The sequence below is a fragment of the Microplitis mediator genome, chromosome 8 (genome assembly GCF_029852145.1).
Source record: "Microplitis mediator isolate UGA2020A chromosome 8, iyMicMedi2.1, whole genome shotgun sequence".
Classification (NCBI taxonomy): domain Eukaryota; kingdom Metazoa; phylum Arthropoda; class Insecta; order Hymenoptera; family Braconidae; genus Microplitis; species Microplitis mediator.
This window is the reverse complement of record NC_079976.1, coordinates 18,849,919-18,873,250: the sequence shown is the minus strand read 5'-3', so window position 1 is coordinate 18,873,250 and position 23,332 is coordinate 18,849,919. Positions and strand designations below refer to the sequence as shown.

The window sequence follows — 23,332 nt, the reverse complement described above, 5'->3', positions numbered from 1 at the left end:
ATTGAGAAGATTAATTGTAAGTTTAGGTTTCACTCTATTTAAAAATTGGTGTATTACCATACGATGGGCGGTGTAGCTCATTAAGTTACAGGACCGTCACATGACCGTTTATTAAATAACGGACGAAGCAAGTGAAAATGCTGCCATCTAGTGAATTTCTAACAACTGTAACGAGGTTTATGATACCTCATTATCATACCATGATAATAAACGTTTACCGAGGGTATTTACCACATGTTATCTAGTTTACCTGCTCTAGTATTATTTAATTATTATTATTATTACATAATCCCTCTCCATTCGCATTTTAAATGGAAGGGATGCGCACCACGTCGTCGCGTAAGCATCGACGTGAATCTATAAGAAGGCCTGCGCGCTGATAATTATTCAGATTTAGATTTAGCTTTTCTCATATACATTTCATTATGTCTTTATAATAAATACAGTTTTATCTTTTAATTCTTTTTTTAACTTTTAACCACCTGTTTACGACTAAGTATTCAGTAGTATTTAAGTACTTTCTTAAATAATCATATAATCATTAACTGCAATGATTATATTCGTGTAAACCTACCTACACATTATCCTGGCCTACAGTACCTGCCTGTAGAAGACGGTAACCCCGTAGCGATATATACCTGCTACATCCTTTTCCTACAATACCTGCTTGTAGAAGTGCATACCTGCTGCACTCCTTCCCCACAATACCTGCTTGTGGAAGCGTGTACCTGCCACGATACTTTCCTACAATATCTGCTTGTAGAAGCGCGTACCTGCCGCGATGTCCACCTACAATACCTGCTTGTAGCTGTACCAGACAATTGTGATACTGAGCTCACAATTGTCTTAATTACCTATTGCTCTCATTTATCAACACCAGTGAACCAACAACTCACAGGTAAGTATAATAATACTATTATTATATCTTTCATACTCTCTTGTGCTTCTCACTATTTTGGCTTGCTTTGCAAACACCTGTAGTCTACCTTCTTTTTCATATATTACTTATATATAACTCGCTCCACGACTCCCGATCCTTTATATGCATTTGGCATATATAAATTCAAGGCCAACCGGTCGTCTGGTCCTTACGAACCGGGTAACACCAGGATCAGTCATCAAATAATTAGTTTACTAGCTAAAAGGGACATGGGCCCATTTAATTAAAATGGGTAACGAATGATTGATTCATCCCTACTAGAGGGGGTGGACCTCAACTACGTTTCACAACTTAAAGCAAAATAACAGTTTGCTGTTGCGAGTGAATTTGGAGTAATATAAGTATAGTATATACTAATATTTAATGCTTAAGGGGTTAGGGGTACTCAGGGGTATGAAAAAATGATGATTTTCAATAATTTTTTTTTTGTAGTTAATTACTTTATTTGACAAAAATAAAAACATAGCTTTATTAGAACACGTTTCGATTTGACTTCACGAAAATTTCAAAAAAAAAAATTAATAATTCAAAAAGTTATCGCTGTTTTTGTAGAGCCCGTTCCTCCCGAAGTCCTTTGCGGTGATCATCATAAGTCCTTGGAGATTCATCTAAAATCAATCGGACAAGAAAAATTAGTTTTATTAATAGATAATCTTGTGCCTGATCGAAGCTTTTTTTTTTTTTTTCGAAATTAACAAAATGGCGGCCTCAGGAAATTTTTTTCAAATTTTCGAGAAAAAAACCGACAGTTTATTGTTAAAAAAAAATCGAAATTTTTGAAAAAAAAAAAAATCCTTCGATCAGGCACGAGTTTTTAATGTATTTCAAAAGTACAATAAATTTTATTGAAATCTACCGAGCAGTTTTTAAGTTACAGTGATCACCAGTTCAGAAAACATAGTTTTGAGAAAAACGCATTTAAAGTTTTGCTATGGATTTATGTCGAATTATAAGAATTATTTAATAACTTACACTGAGTCATCTATTCCTGGACCATATAATAGCTCTTCAGCCGACATAGCAGCTTCCAAAATATCGATTTGCTGGTGCCTACGTTGCAATCGACCTTCTCGGGTGTTATCATTAGCGCGCTTATCTGCTACTTTGATACGTGCAGCATCCATTCTTTCTGCATACCGATGAGAATTAGGCCCACAATTAAGTCCTAGTGTATTCATCAAGACTAATAATGAATTTATACCCTCATTAAATATACACATAGCAACGTATGCAGCTATTTGTACGATAGTAAAACTAGTATTTACCGTTTTTGGGCATATTTTCCATACTAGTTGGTTAAAGCTTTCATTATTATTCTGATTGAATCCACCTACACATCTTGAAAGTAAATTTTCATTACTAAGATCTTCGTATATAGGCTTGATAGCTTTTAAAACATCAGAAGGTAAAGGAGAATAATCGTGAGAAAAGGTATCAAGCTCTCCTCTTGCTTCAGCGCGCTGGTAAGAGCACCAAGATTCTTCGCCTTTTGGACACATATCATGATTCGGTTTTTCATCACTCGAGCCGTAGTGATAAAAGGTTGCCATTATAGCAGATTTCATATTTTCAACAGGAAGGAATATATTCATTTCCACAGTTATTACATGCAACTACAATTTTGAATCCCAGCCCACGTGTACTTGCTGTTTGAAACACTACATTTCCATCACATTTTTTACATTTTATAAGAGCAGAAATTGCAGTGAATACCTGAATAAAATTTATTATTCGAAATTCAGTACTGCTGTCTTCAGGTACATCATCTTCAGTGTTTTGTTTTAATTTTTTAGAAGATGTACTCTGAATACTTTCATCACGTTCGGCTGTTTTCGGATTAAAAACATTCTTTCTTTTGACTGAACGCGACTTATTAATTTTTTCAGAACTCCGAAGTTCTCTTGAAACCTTTCTAGAATCACGTCCCATGGTTAATAATTTAATTCACTTGAGAAATAATTTATCACAAAACTATCGACTGATCAGTGCAACGACTACAGGTATACTGGCAACCAAAAATTATTTTTCAGTTCTTGTACTACCTACAAATTGTGAATATATGTAGAAGGATATATATATATATAGAAGGATATATATATTTATATATCCTATATATATATATATATATATATATATATATATATATATATATATATATATATATATATATAATAATAAATACATTAAAATGGGGAGATATTCATGACAATGAAACCCGAAAGGTCGGTTGCTTGCAGCTGTTTCTAGCTACCTGCTCTCGAATGCCACGTAGCACCCGAGCGTCCTTTGGTCATTGTTAAATAACTCGAAAAGAATTTGTCGGATTCACTTCAAATTTTCACACAATATTTTTAAAATATTATACTTTAAGAAAATGCAAAAAAAAAAAAATCGATTTTTTGAAAATTCTGACTACCCCTAACCCCTTAAGGCTGGGCCGCACCTAACGAAATTTCGAATTTAAGAATTCTAATTATTTAATAAATAATTATCATAACAGCATTTTTCTTACCTTCCGTCTAAAAGCAGAAGGCGAACTTCCTCGGAAGATTTTCATCATCCGAGTCCCACAAATATTCAAAAAGTAATTAGAATTCTTAAATTCGAGATTTCGTTAGGTACGGTCGAGCCTTCACAGCTAAATTAAAATATATTTTTCTGCATACCTCGGTCGAAAGTACGTACTTTCGTCCCTAATAGCAGGGATGAAAGTTTAACATTTGCTCCCTGGAAAAAGTACACGCACGTCCTCTGTAACGGCGGGAGGAAAGAATTTCTCATGCGTAATTACACTAGGGACTATTTCATCTGTCGCTATAACAACTTGTTAACCGCTGTCATTTCTGTTGCTACCTCTAACCTTAAAAATAATTATCGATGTTATTTTATCGTCTATTAGTTTAATATTGAAGTATTATTAAAGTCAATTCAATAACCCAGTAAAATTATTATTAAATATTATTAATAATTTTGATCATTTAAGTGAAAATGAAAACGATAAAAAAAACGCCATAAGAGTTTTTTAGCTTATAATATGTCTTGTTTTATAAATTTTATGATAACTACTATAATTTGTTAAACTAATAAAAATAAATACATCTTTGATGAAATGAAATTATTTTATTTATAAAAAATATGACCAGGCTTGACTCTTTGGATGTATTTGATGCCTGACCCCACGATTAGCAGCACTCGCTATGCTCGTACCACAAATGTCGGGACAGGCATCAAAAACATACTTATCAACACTTAAAGTTGAAAAAAGTAAATTCAATAACGTACTTCCAACCGGCTAGGAAGAAAAATCGTATAAACTATACGGGCCAAAAGTTGGAATCTCGGTATTGCGCATCATGACACGCAGGGCCGAAAATTCAACTTTCGGCCCTTGTAGTGTAATATACTATTATGCAATGGTTTAAATAATTGAAATTAATACGAATATTCTTTAAAAGATACAAACTATTATTTATTTTAATAACAAATATCGTTATTAGCCTTAAATATGAAATCTTAGAACTCAGCTCTGAGGTTGCAAAAGGGACAAAGTATGCGACGATTTTCTGCAGCTCGTCTTATACCTTCTGCACATTTTGCACACATCATAACATGAAAACATAGTGAACAAATAATCTCTATTTGATTAGTGTAGCAGACAGCACGTGTCAATCGATTATTTTGAATCCTAGCAGCGGCATTATTGTTTTCTGCTAATCGGTGAAGATTAAGTCCTGTAAAAAAAAATTTTTTATTAAGCGAAAATGAAACTTTAATTTGTAGACAACAAAATTTTAACAATATCTCACCATTTATGAGTTGTTGCTCATCGATCATTAATCTGAAATTCAATATTAAATCATGATAATATTGATCATGTTTGGTAATCATTCTTTCCAGGAAAGTACTGGAATTCATTCTACCAGTTTCAACGTTTCTCCACTGAAGATTTATTAAATCTCTTCGCAAGCATAAGCCTGTGGAAGATGGAAATCTTAAAATACATGCACGCCTATTAGCTAAAAGACGTGCGATATCTTGTTTTGCAGCACTAAAAATTCTAACGAAATTTCCTATAAATTGAAAATAATAAATATTTAAGCAACTTTTTGGCACACAGAAAAATAACGATGCCTTGGTTTAAGGATTATTTTCCAGGCTAAAAAGTATTTTTTACAATCCAGAAGGAAATAGAAATTTTCTTGGTTCAAGATACATTTTAGTAATCAAGAAGGTTTTTTCTTGAATCAAAAAAATTTTTTCTTTTTCTCTGGATTGCAAAAATTATTGGGCCAAGGTACCCTTTTTTTCTGTACATATTATAACGTTATCTCATAAAAAATTATCCTTAGCTAATAAATCGTACGTATATAATAAACAATTACAGTTCATAATGTAGAGTTATACAACAGCTTATGTCTTTTAATTTACCCTATATAGCTTTTCAATATTTTATTATAAGTGACAGTAGCTTATAATGGAAATAACTCAAAATTAAAAAACTTATTTCAAAAAATTTATAGCTACATATATACCACTTACTAATCAATTCTGCAACACTTGAATTTTCGTTGAAACGATGATGAATGATATTTGAAAACAACACAAATATGTTGTTAATTGCTGGTACGTTATTGAACATGCTAATAAAATTTTCTTATTTAATCCACTCATCTCTTACGTAATTTGAAAAATCTTCTAGCTCAGGTGCATTAAAATTATTTATGATTTCATTAAATGTGTTTTGAATGAGGTTTTCTGGTAAGAGAATTATATTCATGCAGTTGCGCAAAAAAAGATCATGGTTATTTAAATGCGGCTGGACATCCAAATCCAAAGCTCTTTGGTATAAAATCTTTAGTAAAAAAAAAAAAAAATCTTTCGTTAGTACAAATTAATCAAATCAGTCCATAAATACGGCATTTAAATAAATAAAACTCGTACGTGACAGTAGCTGTCATATGTAGCAGTCACGCGACTTTCAACGAAAGCATTAGCAAGGTAAGGTACTAGATCAAAATCTGAGTAAATCGCAATAATGACATTAGGTTGCGTCAATTGTGTTAATATGTTGACAACATTCACACAAATTTCGTCATTTCGTCTAGCCCACAAAATAAAAGCGATTGGAAAAACCTGGAATTAAAATATTTTTAATGATTTTACTTATAGTTACTAATTTATTAAATACTCTCAAAAGTTACTACTATTCTATCACAAGCAAATTATTATACATTATGCATATATTATACATTATGATCAATTATAAGATTCGTATCAATTGTATTTCAAGTAACTTACATGATGTCTGAACTCTGCCAAAACATACGTAAGTAAACGTGTGTTATTAATAGCAGGTACTGATCTTGTCGTAGAGCTAATATATAAAGTGTTGAATGATAATAATGACATCAATCTTGGCACACTTATTACCATAGCATCGTTTGATACATTAAAAAATTGGATTGAGTGTTTTCGATCATATTGACGAAGAGATGCAAAATTTCGGTTGTACAACGTGTTAATCAATTCTCCGGAAGTATTAACAATAGGTAGTCTTATTCGATTTTGTATATCCCTCATTGTCCTGCTTACTGTATTGAAAGGCAGTATAAGCGCTTCCTCAGGATTTCTTGAAAAAAGTGTATGATATTTATAAAAAAATTATTTTTTTGAAAAGAAGAAACTTCAAGAAATTCTTATTCTCTCAATACTTACCGAGTTGATAAATCGTTATAAATTTCCCGGACTGGTAAGAAGCTTGTAGCTGCAGCTTGTCTTGATTCATTTCGAAAATAAATTCTGTCTCTGTAGATTTGACCAATTCGATGATTTTGATCAATGGTTAAATTTAACGGTTGATCAGCGACTTTAATGCCTTGAGCGAAACATTGATTTCTAATCCGCCAGCTACAATGAACATATCTAGAATTAAAAAATATGAAATTAATATAATACACTTTATGTCGATTTAATTCTAAATGTCTAAATTATTACTTATGTTATTGAATAAATTTAAAGTTTAAATTTTAAACATATATATCGAATACGCATTTTTTTTATTTTATTTTAAAGTTATCATTTTGATGACACAAATGTTTTACAATGCTTGTTTTAAAATAATTGTATAAATATACTTACTAAAAGCTTAATCTTTTAATTATAATAAAAAAAAAATATTTGTATATATACATGTTGTTCAAAGACAGTTTCATTTTCTAAATATAAAAATAATATTGATCTTTAAATCCTAATAAGTAACCAATTGTACATTACCTTACATTGTTCTCTACCCTTTCTATGTAATATGAATACCCATTTTCGTGTATCATATGCAAAGCCATTGTTCAATTATTTCATTTATTTAGGTAACAATGTGACACTAATACATGCAAATTATTTATTAAAATAATTATTTATTCAAATCAATTTAAATCGTTTATCAATAAAATTATGATCTTATATTTGTATTATTAAGTCGCAGATATTAGTTTTTTTTTCTATACGCGTCTATATCTTCAATAAGACTGTTCCTTTGTCCTTGAGTGTTGACCCTTTTAAAGAAAAAATTTCTTTGGCCTATGGACAAGTTGGTACTTGTTTCTAGAAATATCAAGTAAATATAAGGAATTGATATATATATGTATATGTCGGAAAGTCATTAAAAGCTTGGGCGTTATCCCGAGTATTGGTCTCAATATTAATATCTCTCAATTTTATTTAAACTATAAACAAATAATCATTATGCAACACAGTGATTTAATATTAAAAGTATTGTTCACAAATAATGATACTTAGACAAGTAATATAATGAAGATAGTGTCGCACGAATATCAAAATACACTAAATACTAATTAATGCAATAATCGATTACAAAGGAAATTATAATAATTGTAATGCACGACAGTCCCATAATATTCAAATAAAACCCGATCGAATAATTTACAAATACTACGGCAAACTAGGCTCGAAACGAATACACGATCGGTCGGATAGCAATGTCGTCCGTTCCTTGGCTCAATTAGAACTAACTCTCTGTACCCAATATTCTTGAGTCCCCGAATCGACCAAAACTATATCTCAGGTAATTTTTACAAACTCGTACAATTACTTCCATATGTTTGAAAACTCATTATACCGAAAATATTGCTATCTCTCGATCGTGTCTACGTTGGATGCCCAGACGGGCTCCTTCGACTTAAGTCTACCGTCATAAACGTAAATATGAAAACTAACAAAATCTTAAGCGGATTAAATTGTAAAATATTTTTACTAAGTTTTTATTGTCTAAAAACGAACTCAATATAGTTGGGACTTTCCCAAGTCTCAGGAAAAACCCAAGTATTATTTTATCTCCGACATATATATATATATATATATATGTATATATATATATATATATATATATATATATATATATATATATATATATATTTTTTATATGTGTATTAGTCGCTAATGAACCCGGCCGTCAAAAAGCGATTTTATTCCTTAAAAATAAAAAAAATAATTCATTCGTTAGTTAAATGTTAAAAAGTTTGACTATTTAATAATTATTTTTCTTTGTTTTTATTTAGTCAACAGATGCCAGATCCAAATGAAAAGTTCAGTTGTTATATTCCTATTGAAAAACGTAAAATAACTTACAGTCGAAGCAGTGGTCCAGGTGAACAAAATGTTGATAAATCAAATACTAACGTCGATTTACGATTCAATGTAAAAAACGGTATATGGATATCAGAAGAAATAAAAATTATTGATAAAGGATTGATTTTGTTACTTTTTTTTTTGTTATTGATTAATTATTAATTATAAAATATTTGTCTGCTGGATTTAAAATTACAAAGGAACAAAATCGAATAGATAAAAAAGGCTATTTGGTGATCGAATAAGATTTGACACAACACCAAATTATAAATGTTGCTGATGCTCTAGAAAAATTGAGAGCAATTATTTGACGTACAAATTACTCCTGTAACAATTAAAGATCCGGAGTCCGAAGAATTAATAGGAAAACGAAATATTAAAACTGCATGAGAACGTATGAACGACAAACGAATACGATCTCAAATCAAAAAAAAAGATCGTAATGTTACTCTGGATTAATTATAACAAATTTTTATTAAGTTAAATTTAAATTTTACAGTTACAGTGACCTCTAATGTAATTTTACATTTTTTGTCTTGAATGACGAAGCCATTACAATACACTTTTTTTTTTTATTTCATTTTTTGTCGTCGGAATTATTAACTTCAATGCTCAGTAAAATTTCATCAATCAGCGATAAGTAAAAACCAAAAATCAACATTTTTTTGAAAAATCAGAAACAAATTATATTTGTATTGAAAATGAAGAGCCCGATAAAAAAAGATTTTATACAATTTTATAAAATTATATACAAAAAATGGCCCGATTCAATTGTATACAACTGTATAAAAATTGTATACAATTTCTATACAAATTGTATACAATTGGATCGGGAATTTTTTCTATCCAATTATATATAGTCTATATATAATTCTATATAGTTGATATATAATTATATATAGTCTATATATAATTATATATAGTCTACATATAATTGTATTAAATCTTTTTTCATAGGAAGTGAAAAAAAATTATTTTCTTAAGTCGAGTGTACACGTATGAATTCTTCTACCGCTCTTTTACATATAGGACACGAAATGCGGTAATTAACCACCGCTTCCATCCGTGCTCTATGGGCATTTTGCAGTTTAAATTTGCATTCCAAGCAAAGACATTGATGCCCACACGGGTAGCAAACTATTTTCAGTACATTGGTGCAGCAGAAACTGCAAGCCGAGGCATAATCATCCGCAATGTCGTCATCGAAATTCTGCCCTTCACTGCTCGCATGAATCCATGGTACATCTTCAGGGTCGTCCATTAGTTCATGTTCATTAGCTGTAACAAAATTATTATCTTGTTTCAATGTTTCGAATATAAAATTTACAAAAAATGTTTCGCTTACCATAATAATTAATATTATCAGCATCAACGTCAATTGGCTCATTATTAATCGCAGCAGGCAGATCAACAGCAACAGGCCGATTAACAGCAACGGGCTAATCAACAGCAACAGGTCGATCAACAGCAACAGGCGGGTCAACAGCAATAGGCGGATCAACTGCAACAGACGGATTAAGAGGTGGTGCATTTTCAAGGGCTGGTGCAAGGTCATTGCGCGGGTTTGATGGTGTAATTGGCGACAACATTTCTAGCCTTAGCTCTCCGCTTGCACTAAAGTCATCAAAGATATCTGAAACATTATCGAAAAATCATACAATTATCTATACTTTCTAAGGTACGCAAAAATTACAAACGTTCTGGTATATAGATTACACAGTATACTCACACTGTTGCCTCGTGAGAGCCGCATTAATGTAAGTCTCTACCTGGATTCGACGATTGCTCAGAATTTCAATATAGTCCGCCAAAGTCATTTTGTAATAATAATTTACTTAATAATGGTAATCATTTACGTAATTATAAAATTGATTCGGGATTATATATTTACCGATTGGCTAGCAAGCGTTCACACAGCACAGATATTGTTGAGGATATGTCTATGGAGTCTGTGGAAATGTGGAGCTGCATCCGGTTTGGAGGCTGTCCCCAAGAGCGAGTATTGTCACGAATTACATTCTTGAGTTTTTCTGCAATTAATCAGAAATTTACATATATATATATATATATATATATATATATATATATATATATATATATATATATATATATATATATCAAGTCTGGTTTTACTAATCTATTCTCTTTTGGTTATATTTATTTATAATCTGTACTTATAAGTGTATAATTTCCAAACAATTCATCATTCATAAAGAATTTTTCGGATCTGTATGGTATCATTATCTACAAAACATCACTCATATTAGATATTACATTTGGTATTTTTTGTGCTTTAACTAAAATGCCCAAAACAAAAAAACAATCTTTGAAAAAACGGCGTCAGTTAGAAGCTGTTTCAATAAATTCATTACGAGCAAATAAAGAATACCGACTCGCTGAAAATGCCCAATCTAAACAAAGACTTTCTGAGCGCTTCAAAAACGATGAAGATTTCCGATTAGCAAAGAGTGAAAGAAATAGAAAAGTCAATTTGGTTAATCGCAACAATGATGATTATGTTGTCAAAGAAAAACAAAGAAATCAATTAAAAATATCTGAACTGCGTGAAAATGACGATTATAAGAAAAAAGAAAAATCTGAACAGAAAAAAAAAGCTTATGAAAAACAACGTCAAGTTCCACAAAGACGTAAATTACTCAGTAATAAAAATAATATCGCATCTAAAAAAGCTCGGCTTGATCCAGTATCTGGACCTAAGCTACGTCAAATTCAAAAAGAAGCTAAATGTAAAGAGCGCATGAATGAATTATTAGAATATAATGAAACTTCTTCAAGTAGTCTTGCAAGAAAATCTAAAAATGAAAGCACAAAAAAACTGCAAAATTGTATCAAAGTGTTCTGGCAAAACAACGTCAAACTCCTGAGATTTGTACGTGTTGCATGCACCAGCTCTATGATTGTATTAATAAGTTGACAGATTATAAAAGATTAATTATTACTAGGGCCAGGAATTTGGTTTCACTAAAAGACAGAGAAAAAAGATAGGCGGGGCCAAGTTCTCTGATTGGTTGCAAAAAATTTGATATTTAATTGTTTCTCGTAATTGACTGAAACCAGCAATAAGGTAAAAAATAAAAATCGGATTGCTAAACTGAACAGAAGTAAGTTTCAAAGAAATAACAAGCTCAGCCTGCAGATTGAAGAGCCAGTTTTGCAATCCGGGTTTATTTCTGATCCAGGTTTAAATTATTATTGCTGGTTTATCTATATATTGTTAATTTATATAAATATACTAGTAAAATTAATTTAAATTTGGATAAAAATAACCCCGGTTTGAAAAACTGGCCCTGAAGCTGCTCGAGCAATAAATACGAGTCTCTATCACCAGAACAAGTAAAATAATAGAGTTTAGAGAAGAGTTCTGGGGCTTTCACAGGCTCTTAGGTAGATAATTTTTATTTTCACCCGTGTCGATGTTGAACTCGCCCGTATGGGTTTTCAGCTGCACCTGCTCAAGCCGTAAACGGTGGCTCCAAATAAATTTTTTGAGTTTTTACCAGCTCCTAATTAAAATGAAAATTTTTTTTCGCCCGTGTCAGTAGTAAAGATCGCCCATGCAGATTTTTAAGTGCCCTTGCGGCTGTAACTAGTCATTAGCGCTAGTTCAAGTTTTAGATTCACTTTCAGCCAAACTGCCGGAGCTTTTGCAAGCCCTAAGGAGGGTAGTCTCGATTTTTCAACACCTGTCAATTTTAAAGTTTACCGTGTGGACTTTCGAGTGTTCATGCGATATTAGCTACCAAATAAGAGAATTGTAGACACAACAAATAAGACAAATTTCCAGGCAAGAAGAAAAACAATTTTCAAGACTAAAAAAGAGACAATTTTTAACAATATTACTTACAATTATTATATTCATGAATCACATAAAGCTATATGAATACGATTTTATTTCCAAATTTTTTATTAAAATAATGATTATCCGTAGTTTTTCGGCAACAGTATTAGCGCAACTGACAGCATAGGAGTATCAGGAAAAGTTTGAGATCAAACTGAACCGGGAAATGTAGCCACTACGCCATCATGAAAATCTAATCGAGTTGTTGAGTAATCAAAAAGCTCATAAATAGAAGCATATGGTAGGACGACACAAAGCAATTCGAAGATTCCTTGCGGGCCATATGAGAATTTTGCGTGAAACTTTCATTAAATAACGCAATAATTTTTATCTGAAACAAAAATAAGTTTATTTTATAAATAGGCCCGGGAAAAAATAATCATACCTGATCAGACATGAACAGGCATGAGTCTTCAGGCCTGATCAGACATGAAAAATGACCATGCTTGGCCAGGCCTGATCAGGCATGTTCAGGTCTGATCAGGTATGTTCATGTCTGTTCATGCCCATCCGGGTAAAAAAATGATATATAAAAAATGGCCCTTTATAATTATATATAATTATGTATAACTATATTCAATTATATATAATTATTGCTATAAAAATAAAAAAAAAAATAAAAAATTCGGGCGTGTGCAGGATTCGAACCGTGGACTTTGCGCTTGAAAGTTTAACTCGCTACTCACTGACCTAAGAGATTTAGTTGAAAAGTAAGTTTCGTGTGAACTTCAAGTATTAAAAATCTTATACATGATAGATTCTTGGTCAACAGAATTTTAGATCTATGAACAGACATGAACAGGCATGAACAGGCATGGACAGGTATGATCAGGCCTAAGCGTATTTAACGCTTCAGACATGAACAGATATGAACAGACATGAACAGGCATGGACAGGTATGACCAGGCCTGAGCGTATTTAACGCTTCAGAAATGAACAGACATGAACAGCCATGAACAGACATGACCAGGCATGAACAGGCATGGACAGGTATGATCAGGCCTGAGCGTATTGAACGCTTCAGACATGAACAGACATGAACAGACATGAACAGGCCTGACTGTATTTAACGCTTCAGACATGAACAGGCCTGAGTGTATTTAACGCTTCAGGCATGGACAGGTATGATCAGGCCTGATCATGTCTAATTTCAGGCCTGATCATACATGAACAGGCATGGTCAGGTCTGATAATTTTTTCCCGGGGGTACCTAATGTTGTGAAAAATTTTCATGTTATGTTCGGATGATTTTATAAAACTATAGATTTAGTACCATTCTCTCAGGAGAAAAATTCCAACCGATTGAAATAAACAACTACAAATTTTTCCAAGTTTTCAGTCGTTAATGTTTGACGGTTTGAACGCAGTATACTTTTAAAACTCGACAATGATCGCTCGACCTCGCAGGATGTCACTGGCGCGTATCTCATATTCTCGATGTCAGCAATGTCCTACCCGTTTGGAATATTTTGGTTCGGTACTCCTTGTAAAGTTCTACAAATATGTATTAAATCCGTCGAAAATCCAGTGTTATTGATGAAAACATTTTGCACATTTTCTTTGATATTTGCAGGAATGGTTGGATTTCTTTGGATAGATGCAGCAACTTCAGTGAAGATTTGAGCAGAGTCAAGAAGCGACATTCCTCGTTTTTCTAACCTTGTTATAGCAACTGTAATGAAGCAATAATGCTCGTGAATAAATTCAAACTCACGTTGGAGGTTAGGAGTCGCCCACAATTCTTGGGTGCGATCTACAACAGCTGCATCTTGTTCAAGTTGTTCAATTACAGCTTGGACTTGTCTAAAGTTATTGCAATAATAAGATGCTGCTTTCAGCCACTCTCCCCATCTGGTAACAATAGGCTTAGGAGGTAAAGGTATACCTGGAGCTATTTGGCAAAACAAACGTTTCCTTCTTGGTGACTTCGAGAAAACAGCTTTCGTTTCCGCAATAACATCGTTAGCAAGTCCATAAGTCCCACGGATCTCTTCAGCTACACGATGTAAGCCATGAGCCAGACACGAAACATGGACAAGTTTTTCAAAGTGGTAATTTGCTTTCAGTAACCGCCCTGCGGCCATCATATATGGTGCTGCGTCTGAAACAAGTAGCAAAACCTTTTCCCTTCTGATCCCACCAGGCCAAAGCTTCAATAAAGCAGACTCCACGAATTCAGCGATCCTTTGAGCATTAGCCTGAAGAATTTCAGCGCAATGAATAATACGCGGTATGCCTGGAGTTTCAGCAATAAGTGGAGCAACAATCGCATGAGTAATTAATCTGCCCAATGAATCATTCGTTTCATCAACCGATAAATAAATGGGATTGTCGGCTACTTCATCTCGAACTTGCTGCAATTTTTTTTCATAAACCAAATTAGTATAAGTTTTCCGCAACGTTGATGGATCGGGAATTTTCCTATTCATATTATTTTCAAGAAATTCAACAAATTTTGAATTGTTCAGCTTCTCGAAAGGAATGTCAGCGGCCATAAATGTTTCTGCTAAATCGTAGTAGAAGGCATGTGTACGAGACATACATTCTGCTTTAGCGCCATCACTAGGATCAGAATCAGCGGCTTGTAATTCTGTATTATGTTGGTGTAATTGAGAATAATGATGACGTCGTACATTAGCTTCAGTGACGTGGTGTATATTGGCGGTACAATATGTACAATAAATATGGTTATCAACAAGATTATAAATACCATTTGGTATCATTAAAACTTGGGTAATATCTGCCCAACGTTGAGCAATTGGTCGCGCTGGTCTAGGCATTTGTGAAGAAAACGCGAGGTCAAGTACAAAAATGACACACAAACTTGCAAATAGGAAAAAACACTGATACAAAAACGTAACGCGACGAATAATTGGTAAAATAACTTAAGATAACAAACTGATTCGTAATTATGAAAATATAATAAAATTAATGAATCTGCTCATACCAGCAAACGATTGATCAATATCAGAAGGCTTGACAATTGCCGTTACTAAGCAATTTGACAGTTTGATATATAAATCAATTGAAGTAAACTTACAAGTTTTATGAAAATTAAAACAGTTGAAAAATTCGAATTAAAATATAAATCGCACGGGCAATTACAAGTCCAGATAGATAAGCTTTGACATTGACACGGGCCATAAAACAAATTTTTAATCAGTTAAGAGACGGTAACAGCTCCAAAGAGAAACATCTATTGGAATCCGAATTAAATTCAGAAATAGTGATTATGACTTGTAACTGTCGAACAAACAATCTGGAATCCATACGAGCAAGCATTAAAATTAACGTTGGCGAAAAAAAAATTTCTTAGCTTGCAGGCGATAAAAGCTCAAAAAATTCGTACTGAGTCTCTATCTGCGGCTTGAATAGGTGCTAGTGACTTGTAGCAGTCACACGGGCGCTCGAAAATCCATACAGGCAAGCTTTATAATTGACACAGGCTAAAAGAATGATAATTATCTTGTTAGAAGCTTGTGAAAGCTCCAAAATGTTCCACTGAGAAATGATCTGAGATTTAAACTAGCGCAAGTGACCGGTGACTACCGCACGAGTACTTGAAAATCCACTTAGCCAAGCTATTGAACTAACACGGATTAAAAAAAAAATATTCTGCTCGGAGCTTGTGAAAGCTTCGACAGGTTCTATTGAGACTTCGTTTTCTGCTTGAACAAGCGCTAGAGACTCGTAACTGTCCCACAAGCACCTGAAAATATACTCGGGCAAATATTGAGATTGACACGCGCAGAAAAACAAATAATTTTTAGCTAGGGGCCGGTAAAAGCTCCAAAAATTCTTATCGAGCCACCGTTTACGGCTGTACAGGCGCTAGTGACAAGAACTTGTCGCACGGGCACTTCAAAATTAAGACGAGAGAGCTTTAGGATTAATACGGGCTCAGAAAATCAAGACTATCCTGCTTGGATCTTTTAAAAGCTCCGGCAGTTCTGCTGAGAGCTGATCTGAGACTTGAACTAGCGTGATAGTGAGAAGTTACTGTCACATTGTCACTGAAATACCCGCACAGGTGAGCTTCAATATTAACACGGGCAAAAAAACAAATTTCTTCTTATCTAGAAGCCGCTAAAAGTTCCAAAAATTCGTATTGAGCTCCCGTTTACGGCTTAAATAAGCGCAAGCGCGTTGTGAATATTGCTCAGACACTCAACAACCCACATGTGCAAACTTCAAATTAGACACGTGTTCAAAAAATCATGACTATGCTGTTCGGAGCTTGTAAAAATAAAAGGATAAACAATTTTCAAGACATAGAGTAAGAATTTGACATTTTAAAATTATAAAATTTCTGGGAGTAGATCTATTTAAGAATCACCTGTAATGCGGTAGACCAACAACTAAAAATCAATTTCAAAAAATAACTTTCTTTACGAAATGTCAGGCATACTTGAACTCAAAACTAAAATTATTGAAATAATGATTGATGATGTGATAAGCGAGTGAATAATTTTAATTATCTTAAAAAACATGTTGACAAATCAAAAACAACAGGAACTTAATTTTTTTTATTTATGCTATCTTCTTTTATATCGAAGATCAATTTTTTTTAATCCTCAAATTTCCAAGAAAAAGCGTCACACATCTTTTGAATTCATGTTCGTTGAGTTGGAGACTCGGAGTTGTCTTCATGAATGTATATTCTAAAAATATAATTTAGATATTAAATTAAACATATTATAAACTAAAAAAACAGTTTTAGAATTGGGTTAAGAAGTGAAAAAATTGCTATCAATGAATTTGGCATTTACAACATCTAATCAGCTACCACCCAAAAAAAAGTTCAATTATGCCAAGAAAAAAATTTGTTGAAGGCGAGAAAGTTTTCATGGGTCGAGAAATTTGACTTCGTCTAATAAACTTTCAGTATTCTTAAATAGTTTCTAGTCATAAAAATTTACTCCAGACTAAAAACTTTTTTTTGGTACAAGAATAATTGTTGCACTTGGACTTAGCTTATGATCAATGCGTGGTAAAGTGAATCAATCAAAGTTTTGGCAATTTTTACATTACTTGTCATTAAACATTTAGAAATTAACTTTAGGACTTACCAAAAATTTTTTTTTTAAATTAAAGCACTTACTTTTAACGGTTTTAAGGATATTTTTTGGAACAGGTGTTCCTTTTCTGCCTTTCAACGTCATCTGCGCCAACTTGTGTCGGCCAACCAACTTACGCAGCAGCTCCGTGATAATTTTTTTCGGTTTATCTTGACATTTCTTGTCAACGCTGTCAAGAACCTTTTTTTTATAAAAACATTACTACTTTCAATCAATTCGATCATTGTCGAATTAATTACATCCTCATTGCTAGATATCTCAGAAGAACTATCATCGTCAGAGCTATCATCGTTGGTAACTGCATTATATGCAACATGATCTACAAGGTTATGGTCGTCATCGACATTATTATTTTGAGTATTGACATTTGCATTGATATTTTCATAATCATTTGTAATACCAACGTAATCATCCCCTTGATCAGTATCATCGGTATCGTTAACATAATCAACCTCTCTACTAGTACCAGCAACAGCATAATCTTCAGCAACAACTTTTTTTTCAGCAACAACATCATCATTAGAGGTAATAGAATTACGAAGATTGGCCGATGAACACATCGGAGCTGCTACAGAGTAGTTTTTTGCATTATTATCCTTAACATCTTCATGTTCATTAATATTACTATTGTTTTCATTATCATCGTGATCATCATTCCCTCCAGAACCAGTAGCAAGATCATAGTTTTCCTTACAATTACCAGCGGCGTTGTCAAAAGTGACAATAGTACTATTAGTATAAACCTCTTGATCATTTGCGTCATCAACAACTTTTTCGATCGAAGCAACGGCATCAACTGCAAAGTCGTTGCTGCTAACTGTTTGAACAATTACATTATTATTACTTCTTTTATTAGCAATAATCTCGGGTACGACGACAACATCATTATTCTTGTCAACATCAATAACTGTATCATCGTGATGACTGCTACTATCGGACGTAAGTTGGAAGCCTGTGATTATGCCACTAGTGTTCACGATCAACTTGTTTAAAAATTCAGTATCAGCTACAACATAAGAACAGACAAAACTAATAATAAGGTTTTAGAGGTTAGTAATATGTAATGAAATAGATATTGTACATGTCATTATAGATGTACATACCACCTCCTGCAATTATTCTAGCAGCAAAATACTTGCGACCCCACTGCACGGTTACGTTATTATCGCTGAAACGTTTGTTGACATCATTTAATTCAACAATGCTTACTTTTTTAGCTTTTTTCCATAGAATTAAATAGTACATGTTGTCTGACATAGTAAAAAAAAGGCAATGAAATATAATGTATATTAATAATTCTGAACAGATTGAAAAGGATTTGTTGACATGAATCGTAATTTGGTACTATGTGAATATATCTCTGCTTAAAAAAAACAAATGTAAATCACAATCAGAATTGGATCAGAAGGAAACATTGTAATCAATATCTACCTTAACGACTGTAAATTAATCGCAAATAGACAAAAAAAATTAGATTCTTCAAGAAACATTAAATTAAGTTCAAAGTGATTTATTGTCACATTGAAAATACTGATATTCTTAGATATAGTGAGATCCATTTGAATCTCTCTGGACATTGTCAGATCTGATTGGAACAATTTAGATCGCGCCAAAACTTGGATCCGAGATAATCTGGCTGTTTGAATCCAATCATATATACTTGGATCTAAACATTGTTTATTGTGAATCTTGCTCGGAGCTGGTAAAAGCTCCGACAGGTTTTGTTGAGTCTACGTCTAAAACTTGTCCAAGCGCAAGCGACTTATACCTACCATGAAGGCAGCTGAAAATCCACACGGGCGAGCTTTAATCATTGACAAGGGCAAAAAATTTTTTTTGTCAGCAAGGAGCCGTTGAAAGCTTAAAAAATTCGCTAACGACTTGTACCTACCGCATAGGCAGCTGAAAACCAACACAAGTGAGCTTTATCATCAACACGAGCAGAAGCAATTTACCTAGCTCCATGCTCGAAAATAGAAGAAAGGATAAGAGTTGGCCAACAGAGATAACTTTTTGTTTTAGAAATTTTTTTTTTTTATCTTAAAAATTGTCTTTGGTCTTGAAAATTGTCTTATTTTTAACTTCCCGCTAAGAAAATCTACAATTTTCGCAAAATTGGGAAGTTATTGTTTTCACCCCGATTTTCGAAAGTCGAGTTTTCATCAGATGTCGACGTTTTGAGGTCCTAGGAAGCTATTCTGACTATTTTTAGAATGATGTCCGAGTGTATGTATGTATGTTTGTGTGTGTGTGTGTGTGTGTGTGTGTGTGTGTGTGTGTGTGTGTGTGTGTAAACTCTTTGTAACTCTTTAACTAATAAATCGATTTGGATGGTTGAGGTGGCAATCGAAAGAGCTTGTTGGCCCTCAACTTTCCTGAAAATTTCAGATCATTTGATCAAGCAGACTCGAAAATATTGGCGAATTACAAAAAAAAAAATTTTTTTTTTAGTTTTTTAATGATTTCTCAGAAACGACTTAAACGATGGACTTCGGAATCTAATCAGCTCTAGAACTTTATAAGCCGCGTCGAATGCCACCTCAACCATCTCAATCGGTTAATTTGTTCGAGAGATATCGTTGGCGAAAGAAATGCTAAAAAAACGATTTTTTTCTATTATCTTTGAAGTGACTTATTCAATCAATTTCAAAATTTAATCAGCTCTAGAATTCAAGAAAACGCGCCGATTGCTACCTCAAACGTCCAAATCGGTTGATTATTTCGAAAGATATCGGCGCTGAAAAGTTCAAAAAATAACATTTTATGTTATTTTTTCCAGATAAATCAAAATATAATATGCTAAAATGTGTCTGAAATCATACCAACTCTTTATCTTTATAGTCTCTTCCGATCATCAGATAATGTCATACAACTTGTTCCTTAGTTTTAAACATATTGTCAGCAAAAAATTGAAAAACCCAGTCTTTACCCGGGTCAAAAATAAAACTTGTTTTAGACTTGGTCGTCTTAAATCGTAACTAAGTAAGACCAGTTGAGTCGAAACCAAGGCAAACTCACGCAACTCGCCTTGGTTTCGACTTAACTGGTCTTACTTAGTCTCGATTTAAGATGACCAAGTCTAAACCAAGTTTTATTTTTGACCAGGGTAATGTTTTTCTCGGATATTCCATATATTATTGCTCTGACCTAAGTCAAAACTCATTCAAATCTTGATTTTGATCACTGACATTGATTTCTGCCTCAACACATTCATTTCAGAGAACATGATCGATAATAAAAATTTAAAAGCCGCTTCTTCATTAATGATTTTCGATTCTTAACTTTTCAAACTCTAGCATGACACATAACTTGTTAGAGCTTGAAAAGCTCATAAAAAAATGATTGCATGTAATAGCATTTTCGAGGTCGAAGAGCTCGAAAATAAATTCACAGTGATGTTTTCAAGCTCCTTGAGCTCGAAAACAGCAGGTAGTTTTGGGTCTGGCCCGCAGGATCAACCGACGCCCAGATTTTTTAAAATGAATTTACTTTTCGGAGCTGAAAAGCAGCGCCTCTCGGTGAGCGAATTAAGATCGTATGGATACAGTTTTTTGTGATATAATTTTTTTGCGATAGAGATGTTCCAAAGCAGAATTTTTATTTAATCGAAAGATTTTTAATGGACTCAAGTACAATACGAAATTAGGCATGATTGAGATTTTATTTTTCCACATTTTTGTCATACATTTGTTTACTTTGACAGATCATTTACATAACAGAAATTTAAATTGGGTCTTGTTTTATTAAAGAGATTATCCTCTAGATATTAAATTTAGAACGCATTCCTCAGAAAAAAGATTACTTTTACACTAGAAGTATCTTATATTTAAATATTTTTATTAGCGTTGTTTCGAAAGAGATGTCCTGAAATAGAAAAGTTTATCAAGCTGGGAGCAACACAACCCGGGACGAATTAATGTCGTCGATTGTACGAGAATTCGCTGATAGAATATCAGCCTTCAGATGAAAAAGGAGTATTCTGTCGTTGATTATCGATATCTCAGTAACTCACGGTCTTAGAATAATTGTAAAGGCAGCTTTAGAAACTTCACTAAGCCGCCCACAAGTTTCATTTTTAGTTTTGAGAAAAAAAAAACATTTTTTTCTATCTTTATAACGATTCGAAACATCGAAAAAAATATCTTTTTGTAAGTTTTTAGTCAATTGACTGCTACTCTGCAAATGTTATCAGAAAAATCGATGTTGCCAATTGATTTCACAGCTTAATGATAGATGAGCCTTTAAACTTCCTCCTCCATCTTACGGTGTAAAATAAATCTTGTATATTATTTGTGAAATCAAATCTTCATTTGTCATAGAATATAATAGGAGAATAATCGTACTTATCTTAATCATATAATATTATTTCCATATCCTGAAATATCGCATAATCCTAACTAGGAACCCATAAGAGCTCTGTCTATTCTTGAACTGAATCATTAAACCGTTTATCTACACTTATTCATATTGTTTTTTTTTATTTTTGTCGATTCGACCATTTATTACGGAAATACAGGCTCTGAAGAATCTTTGGATAATGAAAAAATTGTTTTGTTACTTTAATTTTCTGGACAGGTTTAGTTTAGTTGATACTCTAAAGACCGTTCTTAAAAAAGAGACTTTGTCACATATTTTGGGGACATTGCTTCGATATATCGTATAGTTTGAGGACATTCTCTCGATATATCGTATAGTCTGAGGACAGCTTAATAGTCTGAAGACCGTTCTAAAAAAAATACCTTATCGCATAGTTTGGGGATATTTACTCGATATATCGTATAGTTTGGGGACATTTTCTTCATATATTGCATAGTTTGGGGACAGCTTGATAGCCTGAAGACCGGTTTAAAAAAAAAATTTATCTCATACAAACATCCAAGAAGTTAAACGGACAAAAAAATTTTTCTAATTTTATAGTGACTTTTGGAAGGCTGTGTTTTGGTGAAATATGGTCGTATCGATATAACTAAAAAAGAAATTTGGAGCTTAAAAATTTTCAGTTTCACGATCTTTTGGCAAAATTATTCTTTCGAACACGGTCATGGCGTAATCATAAGAAATAGCTTGAGACAAAAATTTTCTAAATTTTTTCGTTTCGTTATTTGGGTACACAGTAGGGTGCGTCGTTTGAAACGAACATTATTTTTTTAGCTGTCACAAGAAAATTTTGTTGTTTATGTTAACAATATAATTCCCTGAAAATTTCGGCTCCTAATTTCAATTTTAAGTATTTTCTCTCGAGCATCGAGTTTTTCTCATTTAAAAAGCATCGAAATCGAATAATTTTTTTTTTTAAATTACTATAACTTAGCCCGATCTTAAGCTATCGTTTCGGAACCAGTGTTCATTTGTAAAGTATTTGTTGCTTTTCGAAAGTGTATAAAACGATCTTGCTCTAACTCGATCGATGTCGATTGTATCAGCTCCTAAAGTAAATTTTTCACTTTCTTCATATACTTTTGTTAGTAGTGAAAAAACGGCTCATTTAACAAAAAATATGCATGCGTGCGATTTTTTAGGAGATTTTGTCGTTTACAAAATTGCTCATTTCACTTATATTGCTGAAGTATACCGTTCATGAGATACTCGAAAATGCTATTACGTCCAATCATTTTTTGATGAGCTTTTCAAGATCTAACAAGTAACGTTTTATGCTAGAGTTTAAAAGTTAAGAATCAAAAATCTTTGATGAAGAAGCGGCTTTTAAATTTTAATCTTCGATTATGTTCTCTGAAGTACATGTATTGAGGCAGAAATCAATGTCAGTGATCAAAATCAAGATTTGAATGAGTTTTGACTCAGGTCAGAGCA

The 23,332-nt window shown here is 32.8% G+C and overlaps 3 protein-coding genes across 5 annotated transcripts; all 3 read right to left on the bottom strand.

Moving 5' to 3' along the window:
• Window positions 1-1,353: 1,353 nt before the first annotated feature.
• Window positions 1,354-3,013, bottom strand: LOC130673002 (uncharacterized). 3 transcript variants are annotated; one of them, XR_008990812.1, is made up of 3 exons: window positions 2,206-3,013; window positions 1,913-2,105; window positions 1,354-1,548 (listed from the first exon to the last, which is right to left on the bottom strand). XR_008990812.1 is itself a non-coding variant. In XM_057477848.1 (3 exons), exons 1-3 carry the CDS (start codon window positions 2,225-2,227, stop codon window positions 1,545-1,547), a joined length of 237 nt encoding a protein of 78 aa, XP_057333831.1. In that variant the 5' UTR covers window positions 2,228-3,013; the 3' UTR covers window positions 1,354-1,544. The 3 variants fall into 3 exon arrangements, 2 of the variants coding, with proteins under 2 accessions (XP_057333831.1, XP_057333830.1); XM_057477848.1 differs by having other exon boundaries at window positions 1,913-2,123; XM_057477847.1 differs by having other exon boundaries at window positions 1,913-3,013.
• Window positions 3,014-5,478: 2,465 nt separating this feature from the next.
• On the bottom strand, window positions 5,479-7,281 carry LOC130673880 (uncharacterized). The gene is made up of 5 exons (XM_057479093.1): window positions 7,214-7,281; window positions 6,656-6,862; window positions 6,239-6,569; window positions 5,882-6,073; window positions 5,479-5,792 (listed from the first exon to the last, which is right to left on the bottom strand). The coding sequence occupies exons 1-5, from the start codon at window positions 7,279-7,281 to the stop codon at window positions 5,595-5,597; spliced, it is 996 nt and encodes a 331-aa protein (XP_057335076.1). The 3' UTR covers window positions 5,479-5,594.
• Window positions 7,282-17,000: 9,719 nt separating this feature from the next.
• LOC130673879 (putative uncharacterized protein DDB_G0282133) lies at window positions 17,001-18,766 on the bottom strand. The gene is made up of 4 exons (XM_057479092.1): window positions 18,625-18,766; window positions 17,761-18,527; window positions 17,545-17,701; window positions 17,001-17,104 (listed from the first exon to the last, which is right to left on the bottom strand). The coding sequence occupies exons 1-4, from the start codon at window positions 18,764-18,766 to the stop codon at window positions 17,001-17,003; spliced, it is 1,170 nt and encodes a 389-aa protein (XP_057335075.1).
• Between the last annotated feature and the right edge of the window lie 4,566 nt (window positions 18,767-23,332).